Source organism: Acyrthosiphon pisum, chromosome A3 (assembly GCF_005508785.2).
Source record: "Acyrthosiphon pisum isolate AL4f chromosome A3, pea_aphid_22Mar2018_4r6ur, whole genome shotgun sequence".
In the NCBI taxonomy this organism is placed as follows: Eukaryota; Metazoa; Arthropoda; class Insecta; order Hemiptera; family Aphididae; genus Acyrthosiphon; species Acyrthosiphon pisum.
Window position 1 is genome coordinate 33,696,760 of NC_042496.1, and position 18,694 is coordinate 33,715,453.

Genomic DNA, 18,694 nt, shown 5'->3' on the forward strand with positions numbered 1-18,694 from the left:
ACAAACAATTTATAATTTTAAAATACTCATAGCTCGCTTTAAAATTAAAATATAATAAAAAGCCCACGAGGTTGTCTAGATTATAATCTTACCTTTAGATTTTATTAGAGGTCAATTCACTCTAATTTTTAAGCTAACGAAGCTACACGTGTTCTGCTTTGCACATAATTTAATATGTTACGCACTTGTAAGACGGAGACCACACATGCGGGGGTATCACGTCCTCTTAAAATGATTATCACCTATCGGCAGTCAATATTATAAAAGTTTTTATTTATATATAATACGAATTACGAGTATATATACTTACGTCTTACTACTATATAATTACTTACTGTATATAATTAATTTCTAAGCTCAAGATACGTTATATACATCAAAGATAAATATTAATCCACCCAAATGAATGACTCCTAATATAATACCTAACCTGGACTGACCTAAACGGATGGATAGGTACTTTTATTATAAGCCAGGTGAACTCACAAAAATTCCTCGTCTGCGCGTTACAAAGTTTATTTATTGTTAAGTTTTATTATATAATTGCACTTGCCCAATAATGGAGATCCGACGGCAGCTGCAACTCCTTGGAACATCAACAAGACACCGAAAGCATTCGTAAGCAATTCGAGACCTGTCAGTTCGACTATCATGGTCGATCTCAAAGACGCGAAACAAGCTAATAAAAAATAAATGTTTTTAAAATGTTTGCATTTGTGTTACTTAACAATCAAAGACGGCCAATATATTATACAGAGTTAAATATGCGTATGAAAATATTTTATAGTTCAAATTATCAATTTCGTAAATTTTGTTATAATAGTACATATTATACAATATAGGTATACACACACGCGCTAATACAAATCCAAAACAAATTCTTTTAGTTGCAATGGCTTGGTAGAATTTACTTTCGAAGTTATTCACGAAAGAATTTCAAACACATTCTAAAGCGCGAATAAAATACAGATCTTTATTAATATCATTAATTAGTTGAACAGTAATATTGTTCAAGTTCAATATTTCATACTACCTTCAAAAACTACCGACGTGTGAGTGGTGTATACCTACCTATTACCTATAACCCATTTAGACCGTGGCCTAATATTAAGAACGTTAATACAGGACTCTATAACCTTTTGATTTTCAAAAAAATGGTTTTTATGTATTCCTCCAATTTATGTCCAATTGTTATACAATTGTACAAAAATATTAATTCTGAGTCGAATCAAGATTGATATTGGAAAACGTAGGAACGCCTTAATTAAAAGTAGCTTGTAGAAATATTTTATCTATATAGATAAGTTAAGTCCAGATAAATTTATCCAACTGTTGCACAACAACTGTCAACTGGGCATAAAAGTGATCGTAATCGATGTGCGTAAAATTACGGTGCTCACCCATGGAAAATCCGAACAGCGAAGCGTATAAGTAGTACGAGAACACCGAATACGGGAGAAACGGTAACAAGACGGTGTAGAGGCCTCCAAACGTGAGAGACACGTTGTTAACCAGGATTGGATCGATGGATTCGTAACTGGATATCCAACCACATATTACTCTCCCGAACGTGTTCGTCAGACCCGTCGCGGATACTAGCCACACGGCTACGTTTTTGTCCATGCCCATACTGATGGCTTTTTCTGCGGAAAAATTGTCATTAGTCGAAATCAATTAATTCATATTTTAATAACGAGTAGATACGTAAAAAAATATTTTAGATCGGCCTTCAACAGGTCGTGTGGAATATCCCGTCGTACATGCCACGGGAGCGGCCTGCAACTGGGCGTTTACAAATTATAATAATTATGACATTTTTAAGTCTCACAGAAATACAAATTAATTTAATATGAGTTTGACGTAAATCATGATATAGTAGAAAAGCAAAACCGTCTAGGTAAGTACTAGTCACTAGATTCGGTGTGTAGGCTCATGTTATACATATTATAATATCGATGATGGACATTTATATCATATCACTATATCAGCCGAAACATATAGGTTCTTTTGGCTGAAACTATAAAAATACAATTTTTAATTAATTGTAAAAGTGTATTTTACGGTTTTATATCAAGAAGAGTTTTTATAATAGGTAATATTTATTGTTTCCGTTGAAATAGTAAATAATAATAATCTAAATTCTAATTTTTTAAATAAACATGTTTTTTTTTTATTGAGGCAGAAAAACTTGTTGGGAATTTTCTATTAAAATTTCTAATGTTAGCTATGAAAAAAAAATTTATAAAATTTGATACATAATAACGCACACCCTCTGTCACATTGGTTAATATGGTTTTAATAAGACGATCTTTGCCGTAGATTTGTAAACAATGACTAGAAAATCACGACAGTCCCTAAATAATCATCTATTCGGGTAACATATATGTATACAGTCGAATCCGCTTAATTGGGACACATCGGGCGGTGACTTATTTGTCTCCATTATCCCGACTGACTCGATTAACTGAAGAATTTTACATATAATACATTCATTGGGGACTGTCATTAATGTCCCCACTAAGCAGGTGTCCCCTTTAAGCAGATTCTACTGTATATATTTATTTTATTTTTTTGGTGATTTACGGTACATCTCGTGGATTAATTTTTTTCGGCCACCCCACAAGTGTTATAAGTAACATAATAGGTAGGTATATGCGGTAAAATCGTAATAAAACAAGACTCATAGTTACCGCTAATGTACATGAATGGAACAAAGAATCCCAACATCGTCAAAAAACCGCTGGACGTCAACACGAAAAAAGACGGGGAGGCTAGGATGGAAAAGTCCAACATCGTCATGAGTGTGTGCATAGCCGATTTGTAATATTTCTTCATGTTTTTCCGGAACGAATTATTCTTCGAACAAGGCTCTTCGTCATCCCCCTCCTCGGCTTCGTTCCAGGCTGGTATTCTCGTCACTGACATTGCGTAGTTCAACGAGCTCACCTAAAACAATGCCTGCAAGAAATAAATAAGTCTACCCTACGGCGCGGGCGTAGCGTGTAATTGTGTAATTTTTTTTATGACAACAGATCATATTATAATAAAGTTTTTGATCGACGCACGTTGCGGGGTACCTATAATATAGTAATACGTATATTCATATTTGTATTATATCCAGCTGTAGGGGACGAGATCGAAAAACCTATGGAGAAAATTGTTCTGGACCTCTGGACAAAAAACATACCTGCGACGAATACTGCGGCAGTCTGGACAGACTGCCTCCGAAAAATCGGTCGTCTCTGTCCATCAAATGCGCAGATACGGACGGCCTCCTCAGACTGACAGCGGATAATTTCTTTTCCGGTAGGTCAGTTGGCAATTTATCCTTCAGGTACTGATTGTGGGTGTTGAGCGAATGACACGATATGCTTGTGGGCCGAGTTTCGGGTGTTAGGCGACCCGACAGGTGGTTGTAAATTTCTTCGGCCGTCGGAGCTCCGTTTTTGACCGCGTTGTGTTTGCTGTCCAGCGACATCTTCCTCTCGGCCGTGATGCTTTTCGTCAACAGCGGCTCGTCTTCGGGTAACTTTGGTTCCATCACGACTGGATTGATAGTCGGCACTTCGACGATGGTTGGCTTCAATGGACGGAAAAGTATCCCAGCGCCTGCGCAACTCAATGCGAGACCTAAAAAATAAAATCATATTTTTTTTATTATTTTTATTCGCGAACTCACCTGTATGTTTTTCGATGGGCATATTTTGTTCGTCTCCTATAATTTTAGGTACTTAAAAACTTTATATATTAATAACTTAAAAAATAACGATTATGTTTGTTTTTGATTATAGATTATAACCTAAGATTGGATTTTTATTCAGAGGCGCTAAAGGGTTTTGAACATGACATATTTAAGAAATAAAATATATACATTTTCAATTCACTTCTATAATAGTTATGATATTTCATCGATCGTGAAAGTAATACCTACCACATTAAATTTAGAAAACAAGTTTATGACATTAATGGCAAACATATATAACTTATATAACACTAAACATACTTAAAAGCATAAAAATATTTTATTTTTAGATAACTGTATACCTGCTTGGACCATAATGGTAACTCGCCAACCATAGTTTTCTACCAAAAGTGCATTTAATGGTGCAAGTACAAACGTTCCTATCCCGGATCCGCATACAGCTATACCCGTTGCTAGTGCTCTCCACTTGTCGAAATAAAATCCAGGTATTAATACTGCAGATACATATACCATACTGAATCCGATACCTGTAATAATGATAGAAGATTATGCATTTAATTTTGTACCTGTGGTGTGTATTTTCATATAAAGATGATCGATAAAAAATTAATGGAATAATATTAATTATCTGAAATCATATTTTTATTGTTGATATAACAATGAATAAGTAAGCAACAATTAGTATTAATCTGAAACCATAAAATATGTATACAATCTATAGTCGTTGAAAGTTTTATTTTGTACTTGACCTAATGAACATTGGAACCTCAAGCTATAATAATAACATAATCGTATCACGTCTAATAAATTATTATCAAACAACGTGATTATAATCTAGAACAAATAACTAATAAGTAAAATGTATTGGCACGTTTTCAATAGTTTGACAACGTCGTCTAAATGTCAATGAGTTTTAAATTCGAATGCCTTGAGTTGTTTGACAGCAAAATGTATGCCATATTATATCATTGAAATAACATTATGCATAATCGACCCTTATAAGTTGTGAAAACCATTTTAATGTAAGGACCTACCTACTGAAAATACTTATATAAATAGTCACTTCATGAAATTTATCTTTTGGAAAAATTGTCCATTTCATGAAGTGGAAACAACTTTTTAACACTAAAATATTTCGCGAAACTGTCACTTTTTGTGAAATGATCACTCTAGTTTGTGTCGTGTAACTTTTTTCATAATGTCATCATTCACTTTGGGAAATAAAATATTAATTACTACACACACACACAATCATTATTATTATTAGATATTTTTTATAATAGTAAGGTTTGGGAATTCTTGCATTTTCATGTTTTTTCGGAATGGTTGTAAATTGTATTATTCGTAGTAAAATGTTATTTTTTTTCAGGATTTCACTTCTTTCACTTTGCATATTTTCAAATATTGTTATTATATTAAGTAGTACATTTTTTTTTTTGATTTTATTACCTATTTTATTAATTTCATACCTACATGGTGTTGAATGAAAGCAAATAATTATGACTTACCACCAATGAAACCATAGCAGAACATCAGTTGGTACAATGATTCTACATAAGCGGCAGAAGCGAATGCAATGCAGGAGATTACACTTCCAATTATTGTGATTGATCGGAAATCCACACTGTTCAGAAGGGCGCTTACAAACGGACCTTTAATGGGAATTTAAAAAAAAAGTTGTTATCTATATTACATGTATACAGTGTTATAATAATATATTATTTCGTACGTATATAATATGTCGGGTTGCATGAAAAATGTATTAATTTAATGGTTAAATATACAATTTAATAAACCGATCATGAGCCACTAAATTATGTTTAAAGGACCATTAGCTCACTTTTGATTCGTTAAATGTTTAGCGATTGTTCATGCAACCCGGCAATAATACAATTTGCATATAGTCGCCGCGCTGTATTCGAGGGGCAAAATCAAAATCAATATAATTTTACCCGCAATTAAATAAAATCCGTTTAATAGTGATCCAACTACTGTGATCTTAGACTCCGGTTCGTGAAATGTGTTGACCATGTCATTTATGAGCATGCCAAAGGAATAAATTATTCCGTCTACAACGACATTGCAGTAAAACGCAGCGAAAACTACTACCCATCCCCAGCCGCCATCGGGAGCGACTACGATCGCCAACGATCCTCCGGCTCCTTTTTTCATCTGAAATTATACATAATAATATAATAATATTAATAACGACACGTTAGCGCATACCAATTTTGTGTTCATCTCAAAATTGTGTAGGTATATGAAAGTGATTTTTTATTTAACGAACGAAAACCATTTACAGTACATCGGTAACCTGCTTAACACACAGTATAATCTGTGTTTTTTTTTTATAAACAAACAGAATACTTTTCTTAAAAACAAATAGCAATAGAAAAACTAATAATTCCTGACAAAATAATTATTATAGCGAAATCCAGACAAAATGCCGTGTGTGTCCACAACATCGTGCGGATCTTGAGATTTTACTCTGGATGATACATAAAAAATGAAAATGTTTTTAGAGATACAAACACGATACCGCGTAAAAAAAAATATAGGTAATAATAATAAGTATTATGTTTTTATGTTGGGCGAATAACGTTTATAATGGTCGCGCGTTAACAGATTAATATTATTATAAATAATTATTATGATTAATATTAATATTATGCGGTATTCAATCAATTTTTATGCATGTTTAAATTATTCAGAGGCAATAAATATTTAAATATAGGTACCTTCTACCTATATATTATATAATGTTTGTTTTTCGTAACAACCTGCACATAACTACTTAAATAAATAAATATTATATTATAACAGTTATTTATTTACAATATTACAAAAACCTGTACCTACCTATATAAGCCGTAAAATACAAACTCTCAATATACATAATACCTGGGTTCATTCTGAAGTGATTTATTACACATACAACGCACTCATTAAATTGACTCGATTTTATATACCTCCGTGGTGGATTGATGGTGGTCTTAAAGTCGTTTTAATCGTCGTGATGATGTGTGAAGTGTACCATATTTGTTTGTCGTTAATTTACTTGTAAGACATTTTATGGCACTTGTACAGAGATTGTATGACATTAAAATTACAGATTTATATATATTGTTGACGGAAGTCGAAAATATTTCTGGAGTAGGTACCTATATACATAAGTATAATGTACGTATATGGTCGATATGCAGAGCGGAAGTTTTCTACGACGCAGTTAAATGATTGCACAATTTCATTGGATATAATATTTTCAGCTCCGCATAATTACAGTGTAAAATGTAGTTATGATTATATTATTATTATTATTTAACGTATTACTCGATAAAATCTAAACATTGAATATTGTACACCAATAAGTATAGATAATATAAGTCGTTAATAATCGTCTAAACACGAATATACCTAATATTATGATGTGTGGTCGGTGGTGCGAGTTTTACACAACGATGACGACCGTTTTACTGCTCCAGAACGAAAGCAATATAGATAGAGCACAACAATAATAGGTATTGCTTTTCAAAATTCTCCGACGTATGTCTGTGAAAATTCCCGCAGATTGTGTACGTATTGTCGAAGTGAAGGAACAATATCTAATATCGTAAATACAGGGTGAAAATTGAAATGGCTATACAGCTCCGATTAGTATAAGTCAATTCGAGTATTCACATTATGCCGCTAAAGTTGTGTCCACCACTGTTACTAAACTAAATTTTAAATGAAATTATTAATTTAAAAAAAAAAACGTTTTATTCAATATATATTTAATGAATATCAACATTTTTAGAAATGTTTATTCTGCGTTTCTGCTTCAGATAAAACATAAGCTAGGTTGCGATGAAAAAATGTAAAAAAAAGAATTAAATTTTTTGTGAAAATATGATGTTATAACTTATAATTATACTTTAAAACATTTTCTTTTTTTAAAAACATGAAAATTTATTTGGAAAACTAGTAAAGCCATTTAAACAGATCGTTTCAAATATGTATAATACAATTTTTATTCCAAACGTGTGAAATGGTCTTGATAACATTTGATAACATTAAAATATTAGAATATTTTTATTCTAATAGACAACTACAAATTATTAGTAATAGATGAACAATTAAATCAAGTCTATTGTGCTGGGGTACTTTCATCGTGTTATAATAATAACTCTTTATCCGAACGCCGTAAGATCTCCAGTTGTTGTAGTATTTGTGGACATTGATTGGGTGTTGACCAGTTGCCTTCAGCGGTTTTTTTAAATATTTAAAAAAATTATCAGTTACCCTCAATCGAATGTACACATTGCCTTCAAAATATTATATACACGATTACAATACCGATTACCGAATAAGTACAATATTAATTATAATAATAGGATAATAATTAATACAAGTTACAACATAATCAATAAATTAAACATTGTAACATTATATATTTTTTTCTTTTTGAAAAATTACATTGCATGCCCCTTATTATTTATTATTATAAATATTGTATTGTTATTCTTTTATTAAATGCATTTTTCCATTTTCATTTATTTACATATTTATCTCCTCTGATTTACGCCAGGTGCAGTATTGTAATCGTGTATATCATAATATGTTGGGGGAAAGTGAGCACTATTGGTACATGTCCCATAATGATTGAGAACCATATTTAACTCCCTTTTTTTAGAACGACTCAGCATTCGTGTTCTAGAATCTAGGTAACGCTAGGCTTCATGATTCATTTTACCCACCAGTAAGTCAGACTTTTTTTGTTGCGAAAAATGCCCCTTTAATAAGGATGAATATTGAATATAACAAATAACAAATCGTATGATTTTCGTACCTATAGAGGCCAACTGTACAACTACAATCTTTCCTTTATGAAAAATGTCCGTTGCATCAATTTTTATTGTAAATATTTTGTTATCAAAAATCCGAATGACGTTAATTCTCATAAACAAAATAATATTATTTGATATTATGTCATGTTGTCGTGCTCTGCCGGAGACGCGATACGGTTGTAGAGAATAATGAAGTGTATACAAATTACCGAAGACATAATACCTACCTAATTTATTGTTTATTTGTTTGTGTATTACGTATAAAACAGTAATTGCTCAACACACGCATGCACATCACAATACAATATCATAATAGTTATAACAGTGTAATTGTCTCAATTATATTATCAAAGACAAACGGTGTATTTTCGAAACAATAATTATTAAATCAACCACAGTTATAAAAAAAAAGCGACGTGGCGTTACAATATATAGACTCCATGGTTTATTTAATGATAATTATTGTTAACCATATTATACTCAGGTACTTCGGGTTATTATTGTGTAGTGAACAATTGGGTCAAAATTACGCCCAACTACAACTCGTACCGAACGTCTTTTACCGATTTATACATTTTTCACCCCGTTACGGGTGGTAAAGGTACGCGCAAGTTTTTTTACACCCTATGCCTATAGGCGATATAATAATATTCTTCTGATCGATATAACTTACTAATCGTTGTGTTATAATATGCCGACAACATTTCATGTGTAGATTAGACACGTGACAGAGTAATTCGACGGCTTGTGGATTATAACACGAATGTTACCTACCTGTACGTCACACGAGTATATTATTATAATATTAATTATTATAAGTGTAAGTCCGACACGCGCGCGTGTAAAATACAATTACGATTATAATTATATTATTATAAATAGTAGGTACCATATCGTTTGAGAAATTATTTTCGTTGCCGTAAAATTCGTGTTCAATATATAATTGTCGCGACAAAGCTTTTTATTATTCGATAATAATTATTAGTAATTGACAATTACATCATTATACCATATATCATTATATAAGATCAACTGCAGCGGGCGGCACTTCTGGGTCGGTCGCATGGCGAAAAGTGAAACAACGGCCAATCAATATAGATTATTATAAAATAATGACACTAGATTTCAAGGGTACGGACAAAATAATCAATCATGTTACAATATGATCTACGCGCACGCACGCATTATATAGACTGAGACACTGGTGCATAACTATCAATACTACTCAATTGAAACGCATATTTACATCGGGGACCACTAATTAATATTTCTGGAGGACCAGTTTAGGAATTCCGGAAGTTATCGGTGGCCATCGAAACGTTACGCAAACGTTATTGTCCGAAGAAAGTAAAGGCGAAATCGAAAAATAAAACGAAAACTCTATCCCCCGTCGAAAATGATAATATAATTTCAAAAAAAAACTTTTCTTGGCTGCGGGCTGGATAAAGTTCGTCGACGGGTACAATATTTAAAATGTTCTTATAATATGTTATTCCGCAGCAATAATCGATTATAACGGGGACCCATATTAGACCACGTCACGAGTCTATACAACCGAAAGCAAAACATCTAAACAATAAAATCGAGTTTGTCTTAGATATTATGATATTTGACGGTAGGGGTATACTATAACGCGAACATTTGGTTACATAATATAATAGGTACACACTTTCGATTTCCAACAACGGACAAAAAAAAACACCCTTTGAATCTATACTGGGTACATATTATTGAAAACGTGTTATTTCGTGTGGAGATGTACAGAATAATATTTTACTACGTCTAACTTTTTTCCCTCTACAAGGAACAGAAATAGTAGATAGGTATATGTACTTTGTCGTCCAAAACTAATTCTGTGATACTCGCGCTTATACCAAAATTATAACAGGTTTTTGAAAAATCACAAAACACTAAAAGTGTTACGATAAAACTGTTAAAAAGAGAATATATTATATAGGTAGATAATGCTATTAGGCCTATATAGTTCTCTATTGAAATCCATCGTCTCTATTACATAATCATATATTATTATAATATAGCTGCGTAGAGCAACATTGCGGCAGTCAGAGAATATTTTAATAATAAATTAAGAAACTGAATTAGTCTTAAACATGCAATTTGAAATCATATCATTAACCACATTATACTCGTAAAACAGTATATTACTTTAATTGAGTATGCACTTTAAAACATTGTATGCGTTTGAAAAATCACAAAATACTAAAAGTGTTACGACAAAACTGTTAAAAAGAGATATTATTTAGTTAATGCTATTAGACTTAGCCACCTAGGTGTATAGTTCTCTATTGAAATCCACCGTATCCATTATAATATAATAATATATTATATTTAATTATAATATAGCTGCGTAGAGCAACATTGCAGCAGTCAGAGAATATTTTAATAATAAATTAAGAAACTGAATTAGTTTTAAACATGTAATTTGAAATCATATCATCAGCCACATTTTACCACATTTTACCACATTTTACATATTATTTTAAAGGATTGTACACTCTAAAACATTATATATGCGTTGGATTAACTGCAATATAAAATACAGAACATAATAGTATTAGGAAATAATATATTCTACTAAGTATACCGCATATTATGTCAAGTAAAATATTATCAAATATGTGGATCTTTGTGACAGTAAAAATATATAATTTACTTTTATCATAATACCTACTTATTATTACCTATAATAAACTATGGCAATATTTTTGAGATTTTAAATAATTAACCGCAATGAAAGTATTTTAAAATGTATAGTAAATGTCTTACATAATAAATAATATTTTCCGTTACGAGATAAATAAAACCATTTAGGCGGTAACAGTATAAATTATATAAGTGATAACAATGTTTAAAATTGTTAAAAATTAAAAGATTTCTATATAAAACGTATATTGACATAGTTGTTAAATTGAGTAATTTCGAAATATTAAATAGGTACTTTAATAATATTTTATTTTCATAGTAAAATTGAAATGGATAAGAAAAAATAATTAATAAATGGAGAGTGACTTTGAAATTACTTCTAAGCAATTGGAAGTCAGTAATATTTCTGCGAGATAACATAATAAAATTATGATAGTAATAATAGATAATAATTATAATAAAATACTTAATTATATGCGCCTAAATACATTTTTTATGTATTATTCATAAAAATGATTTTATGAACTATATAACTTCGGGAAATAATTAATTGTCCAGATTACATTTTTATAGACGAAAATTATATCTTGATAAACCAGAGAAAAAAATTCGATTTCGAATTTCTAGGTATTGTAATTATTATTATTATTATTTATTATCTATGTAATCATTTAGTAGATGGTTTGATTTATGACTCTAAACAGGAATAGAATAATATGGAATAAAGAATAATAAAATGTATTGAAGTGCATTATTTACATTGATAATATATGGTTAAGCCCTTAAACCATGTTCATTAAAATGCAATCAGTTCGAAACTACACTCTTAAATACTTGTCTAGGTTTGATATAATAAAAAATAAATCATGTTGCGATTATAATGTAAAATACTAACGAAACAGACCGTCCTATCCTACTCCGATTTTCGACGAGCCGTTTGAAAAAAAAAAAAACGAAGAAGCTAAAATATAATATATACATTCATAAATGGTATGTCATTATTGTAACAACGCACGTGATGTGATAAGGTACGTCGATCGGCGTATTATGCGAAACTGTCGAACTCAATACATCCGTGTACATATGAAATCTATGAAAACTTCCGTTAACCTTTGTCCCCAATAATAATTAAAAAATCGTCTACCTATTATAATACCGCCGTATTTTAGACGCGATCGGGACTGCTGCCGACCGGTTTGTAAACATCCTGACGCACATTTGATTAACTACATAATACAATATTTAATAATCTATAATCATTATAATAGGACAATAATATAGATATTTATAATATTATACTAATATCAATTTAATTAAATCCTAGTGAATTCGCATGAGGATATATTATAATATAATATAATGAACGTATACAGTAAACAAAAACAAGCACGTCGACACGTATATTATAATAATCGCGGACGTATATTATAATCTTTAGTAATATATACAGAGTGATTCACCGAGTACGGTCAGTGGTCAGCGGTCACCCCCTTTTTTTCTTCAATAATGCAGCTATTCAAAATATTACGATTTTTTGGAATTTTTGAATATACTAAAAGACCATCATATTTTGAAATTTTTGGCATTTGTCTTTACTATAATAAGTATTCACTATACTTAATAAGGTTTGTCCTGTGGAGGTATAAGCTTCTATTTTTCAAAAGCTGGCCTCCCCTTTTCTACTGTTGATTATTTGTATTTTATTGGAATGTTTTTTTGAAAATGTCGACGCATAAAAATCAAAATACGAACGAGTAGTATTGATTTATTGAACTTTGTGCACTAAAGATAGGTAATAGGTCCATCATAATGGGCTTAGAAGATATAATAGGGTAATTTGTAAATTTTAGTAATTAATAATATTCTTTCAACATTTATATTTTGTAAAAATGGTCCCAGTTTAATAAAAACTAGATTCAATATTAGATACATATATTTTATATTTTTGTAAAACCATTTTTAAGGACTCCTTAGTGAAACACTACTCATTCGAATTTTGAATTGGAAAGGTATATGAATAAGTTTTCAAAAAAATTATCCTCCAAATAATTTGCAATAAAAAAGGGGAATTCTCATTTTGAAAGACAGAAGTTTGTATCTATATAAGCATAATATGCTCATACTCCTTAAGTAGTACAAACTACAAAAATACTAAAGAATTTGAAAATATGGGCTTTGGACTTTGAGTTGCCTATATTTATTAATGTATGAATATTTATTATACCTACGTTTTAATTCATTACCTATTAAAAGCATAAATGAGGGTAGGCGTACTTGCCGAATCACTCTGTATATAATATTATGTGTATGATTATTTTTTGTGCGTAAAAACGTCGATGTTTGCGAAAAACAAGTCATTCGAGATTATAATAACAGTCACTTGACATTTGACTGTTGTACCGCGGCGGTATTCTATCCATACTGTTTGCTTTATTTAAAATCACAGTAGAACAACAATATAATATACATCGCATGGATAGTATAATAAGCGGAATTTTGGATAGGTGCATAGTGCGTATGAAGTCAAGACAACGATTAAAGGCGGTTGAAAATAAAATTTGACCCATGTCCCATAGTAAATGTTATTTTTTAAACGAAAAATGTCCGTTATTGTAGTATTATTTTATTTTTCGATTGAACATTGAAATTGTATCGATTACGATATTACTAAGTAATATTAGTAACTGGCAACACTATGAACTATTGACGATGTTGAAGCCATTTAAGAAAAACTTAGAAAAAGTTTGCGGACGAGAATACTCTATAGAGATATCACGATCGTTTTAAATTTTAATACTTACATTTAGTAAACGGCTCTATGTTTATGGAATGTGAGTAACTTAACGTTTCTATGTATAGTATACCTAATATCCAAAACTAAAACCTTATTAAAAAAAAATTACTAATCATCACATTAATTCGTAAAATTAATAAATTTGACCATGATTTAAAATCAAATAGATGCTTACGAAAAAATACGATCACTGAGCCGTTTAAATTGTTTTAGTTATAATATTAAATCTAAATCGCATTCAATATCTACTAAAGTTGTCAATTTTATGAAATAAACCTATATACGTTTTGACATTTCAGAATATTATTTTATTGAGCCAACAATTCCTATGTATATAATAAGTCAATAAGCAATGTAAATACCAAGTCTCTAGAGATATATTTTTATAATTTTAACCAAACAAACCTACATTTGTTTTTTATTCAATTTCTTTAAAGTTATTCACCAAACAAATATTAATTAAATAAAAAAAAAAACATTTTCGTTGTATTATAAAACATTATAGTATACTTCTTCGATTAGCTTTAAACGTAATGCACGATTGTTTAATAATATATTATTATGAGTTATAAACTATAATGTACATTATACTGTAGTTTGTCATTTGTCATTAGTGTTATAATAATAATTGATGATATTGACAAGAAAGTGACGTGAAGAAAAATTAAGATTCAATCATATTTGTGAACGAGATAAAAATTGAATATAAACATTATACAACATGGAAAAATTCTCGATCAAAACTTTATGCAACCATCAAGCAAAGACTAAATGTAGTTTGAATAAAAAAACCTACTTTAATCTCAACAGGTTTCACACGTGATAGATTTTAGAAGGGATCACGAAAATCAACACTGCGTGCGGGTGGTGGTGGTGGTGGTGGTGGCAGTCGACCAATAATTATTACCCTTTGCAATTGTCGTAGTTATGATGACGTGTGCGATATACATACCACATAATAATGACAATAACAATACCGACAGCAGTTTATGATATTATACAATATTATTATTCTACTTAAATCGCAAGCAACCGTAACGCGCATTATAACGACGATATTATACGTTAACAAATATTTAAACCAAGAAAATGTAATAATAATAAATTGTCGCACACGATAAATTAACTTTGGACGGCTTCCGGCAGTACACTTTATCGACAGTTTATGTCATATACGCGCGCATTACGCCTTGTAATAATAACATTGGCCGCGGCACAACCAAACTGTTTGATATTATTATAACACAATGTAAATGATCATGGAAATAAATCTCTGTAGGCGTAGACACAATACTTTATATTATATTATTATTATTATGTGTACATAATATTTTATTAGATCTGTCCGAACACACGTCTGCATTATATTATATTAAATTAAAACCATGGTAACAATAAACAACAACGGCAATAATGACGGCCGTCTAGATAGGTATCGTCGTCTCATATATACGCGACACAGGTATAATACGATGATACCGTAGGTACCTACATACTATTTTCTTGTGCACACACGCTTGCACATATTATATTAATTGTATCTTTACGGACGGGGAAAAAAATGTACGATGAATTCTCGGAACATAGAGTATCTAGCATATAAGTGCAAGACAAACGTAAAATTAAGTAGGTAGATAGGTATCATTATCGTGACGCGTCCGCGTTTCTGCAGAGCTGTGTTTAAATGCTGCATCACGAGACGGGGTTTTCAGTTGTGTATATGCACACGTGCACACGTGCATTGTATTTAGCATATTATTTTATAATAATACGACACTCGTGTGGGTATTATAATATTTAAATATTTTGTAAGTACCCGCGCCGGTAGAAATAATTACGATTCGCACAGTTATTATTATCATTATTATTATTATTATTATTATTGGTGTACCAATATTATGAGACCGGCACGGCGGCGGCGGTGTGTATCCGCGTAACGCAGGTAGGTAGGTAATAACCACATGTACACAACAACTATTCGAACCATTTCGCAACACGAATCCGAACCTATGATTTTAACGCGAACCGATCGTCACCGAAATGGTCGATCTATGATAATATCATACATCGATGGTTGACAATAATTTGTGTGTTCCACTTCAAATTTAAATCATAATGTTATACAATCCCGGTTCCCGACCGTTGTTTATAATATAATATTTATGTATATCTATTGAAGGTACCATAGGTAGAACACATCGAAATAAAATATGTATTATCTATTATTGGAGGTTTCCGTTTACGTAGTTACGTATTATAATAATATGTACAAATTACTAAAAAGTATAATCACAATTCACAAACAGTGATAGATCACATTTTCAATTCCCGTGTATTATAATGTGAGATAATCATAATATCCATTATGCAAAATTATTGTGTGTATTACACATTCGAAAATATCATTGTTTTATTTTTAATCGAAAACATTACCTCGCGTCATTAGCTCTCGAAAAATTAAACTATTGTTAACTTACCAATGTACATAACATGGGTAGGTAGTACCTATACCTAATTTACGTTTAATAAATGTTTTATTGCCCGGTGCGAGTTTATTCGAATGTTTTAGACTATATTGTATGCCATCGAATTTATTACGAATCAACACGTGTAGGTACTTATAATGTATAAATATCGTATACTATAATTTGCACCATCACAGGTACCTAATATGAATATTCATGAATTTATTCAAATTGTTTTGTATGGCAGATGCGAAGAAATTTGTTAAGGTATAATAAAATATAATATTATATTATTATACAACATTACAATAATAATATAATATATATATAACTAATAAAAAACTATGCATCAAAAAATATATATTACTAGTAATAATTATTATATTACCTCTAATTGCTTAGGACGAACTGGTCGAGAGTCTTGTGAAGCACACGAGCTACCACATTCGCAGTCGAGCTAACTGGTTACCATAACACTAACGAGACTGCTTAGCGTATGTCCATAGTCAATATCAGTGTTGATAATTTAAACTGTTCAAGATTGCTGTTAGCGCCTCTGTGGGAGACGTTTAATAGTTTTAACCATGGTTTTAGATTTTTATTTTTTCTTACTAGAAATTTAATAATAATTACATGCAACAATTACACCGCGATACATTTACTACATAATGATTGATATAATACATAATATTAATTAATTCTTGTGACCTCATATACTTTCAATATTATGCCAATAATGAATTGATTTTTTTCGGCAAGTATTGAACCTTGAAACATAAAAACTATTAATGGTATAAAAAATCATATTATACTATATATTCACATTTCACATAAAATATTATTTAACGACAAATTCTGTATAGGCACTGTAACTTAATTACTGTCCATTATACTTTTATATGAATTTAGTTATTTAACAAAAAAGGGATAGCCATTTTAAATATAGGTATAAATAAATACAAAGCAAGTGAATTTTTTAAAAAAAACTCAATATAGAAATGTTTTATGTTAGAAAAGTGTTTACATTTGTGTAGTTCCGATAAATTATTTTTTCAATTATTTGCAAGACATTTATGGAATTTATTTAAAATTAACAGCATTTTATAAGTATGATTAAAATGAGTAAATGACATTTGTTCAAAAGTTATATTACAAACCTATAATGTATTTTAATACCCGACCTGAATAGGTACAATTTATTTCATATCATAAACGATAATGCTCAACTACATTCAAACTTAAGTCTGTAGACATTAAGTATAATAAAAATAGAACATCCATTTTGTTATAAGTAACACTTAGGAATCAAAAAATCATGTGAAAAATAAAAACAATATAATAAGACCAGTTTTCAACTAGTTAGGAAAATATAACTTGTATATTAGTAGGTATATATTAAACCGATTTGTTGAAGACGGATTACGTTTGTAAGTTATGTTATACTATTATACTTTTTAATTAATTATTATTGAAAATCTATGTTGTTTATAGAATTATATCTCAATTGGAACTTGGAACCGGAAATCGATCGTCCATACCTTCATATACAAGGTGATACGTTTAAGTGCTTCACTGATTATTTCGAAAAATTATAACTTCTTTGAAAATGTTTTTTTCACATAATTTAATAAAATTGAAAATACATTTTTAATATTTTTTATTGTTATTATGTTTGAATTTTTAGTTTTTTGAACGACAACATACATTTTTATTTCTTAGTCCTAAAAAGCATATTTTTACGAGTACCTACATAAAGGTACCTTCGATACATCAAAATCAAATTTTGAACAATAGTACCTAGTTCATTAGTTACAACTTAACAAGTATCTATTTAAACTTCAGATGAGTGGAATAGAGTGACACGGGAATACCTACCCCGTAAAATATTGGTTTCTACTCAGATAATCTAATCAAATTTAATACTTATTACTAATTAATTACTCTTTTTAAATTCAATTTGTATGTATCGAAAGTACTCCGAATTGTATTAAGTATTGGTACTGTATAGAAATATCAAATTTAAAAAGTATATTATTATTATCATTCAAAAAAATTAAAAATATAATTGTATTTTAAGAATATTGTTTTACAATGACAATAGGAAATATTTAAAATTAATATTTTATAAAAAGTTAAAACTTTTAAAAATAATGAGAGAAGACATTTAAATTGATCACCTATGTATACGTACCTATATAATATTATATTATACAAATATTGATTATAATAAATTCCCAATGTG

The 18,694-nt window shown here is 30.1% G+C and overlaps 1 protein-coding gene across 3 annotated transcripts in view; it reads right to left on the reverse strand.

Moving 5' to 3' along the window:
* LOC100161329 (monocarboxylate transporter 9) overlaps positions 1-18,694 on the reverse strand; it is a 29,968-nt gene that overhangs the window by 1,461 nt on the left and 9,813 nt on the right. For 2 of the 3 annotated variants that reach the window (XM_003241157.3, XM_029491130.1), the window contains 7 exons: positions 5,656-5,875; positions 5,212-5,355; positions 4,045-4,230; positions 3,188-3,630; positions 2,691-2,946; positions 1,401-1,643; positions 554-679 (listed from right to left, as the gene is read on the reverse strand). In XM_003241157.3, the coding sequence (XP_003241205.1) occupies positions 554-679; positions 1,401-1,643; positions 2,691-2,946; positions 3,188-3,630; positions 4,045-4,230; positions 5,212-5,355; positions 5,656-5,875 (1,618 nt within the window). Of the gene's footprint in view, positions 1-553; positions 680-1,400; positions 1,644-2,690; positions 2,947-3,187; positions 3,631-4,044; positions 4,231-5,211; positions 5,356-5,655; positions 5,876-16,840; positions 17,031-18,694 lie in introns of those variants that run through there. The other variant, XM_001944220.5, reaches the window with a different exon arrangement.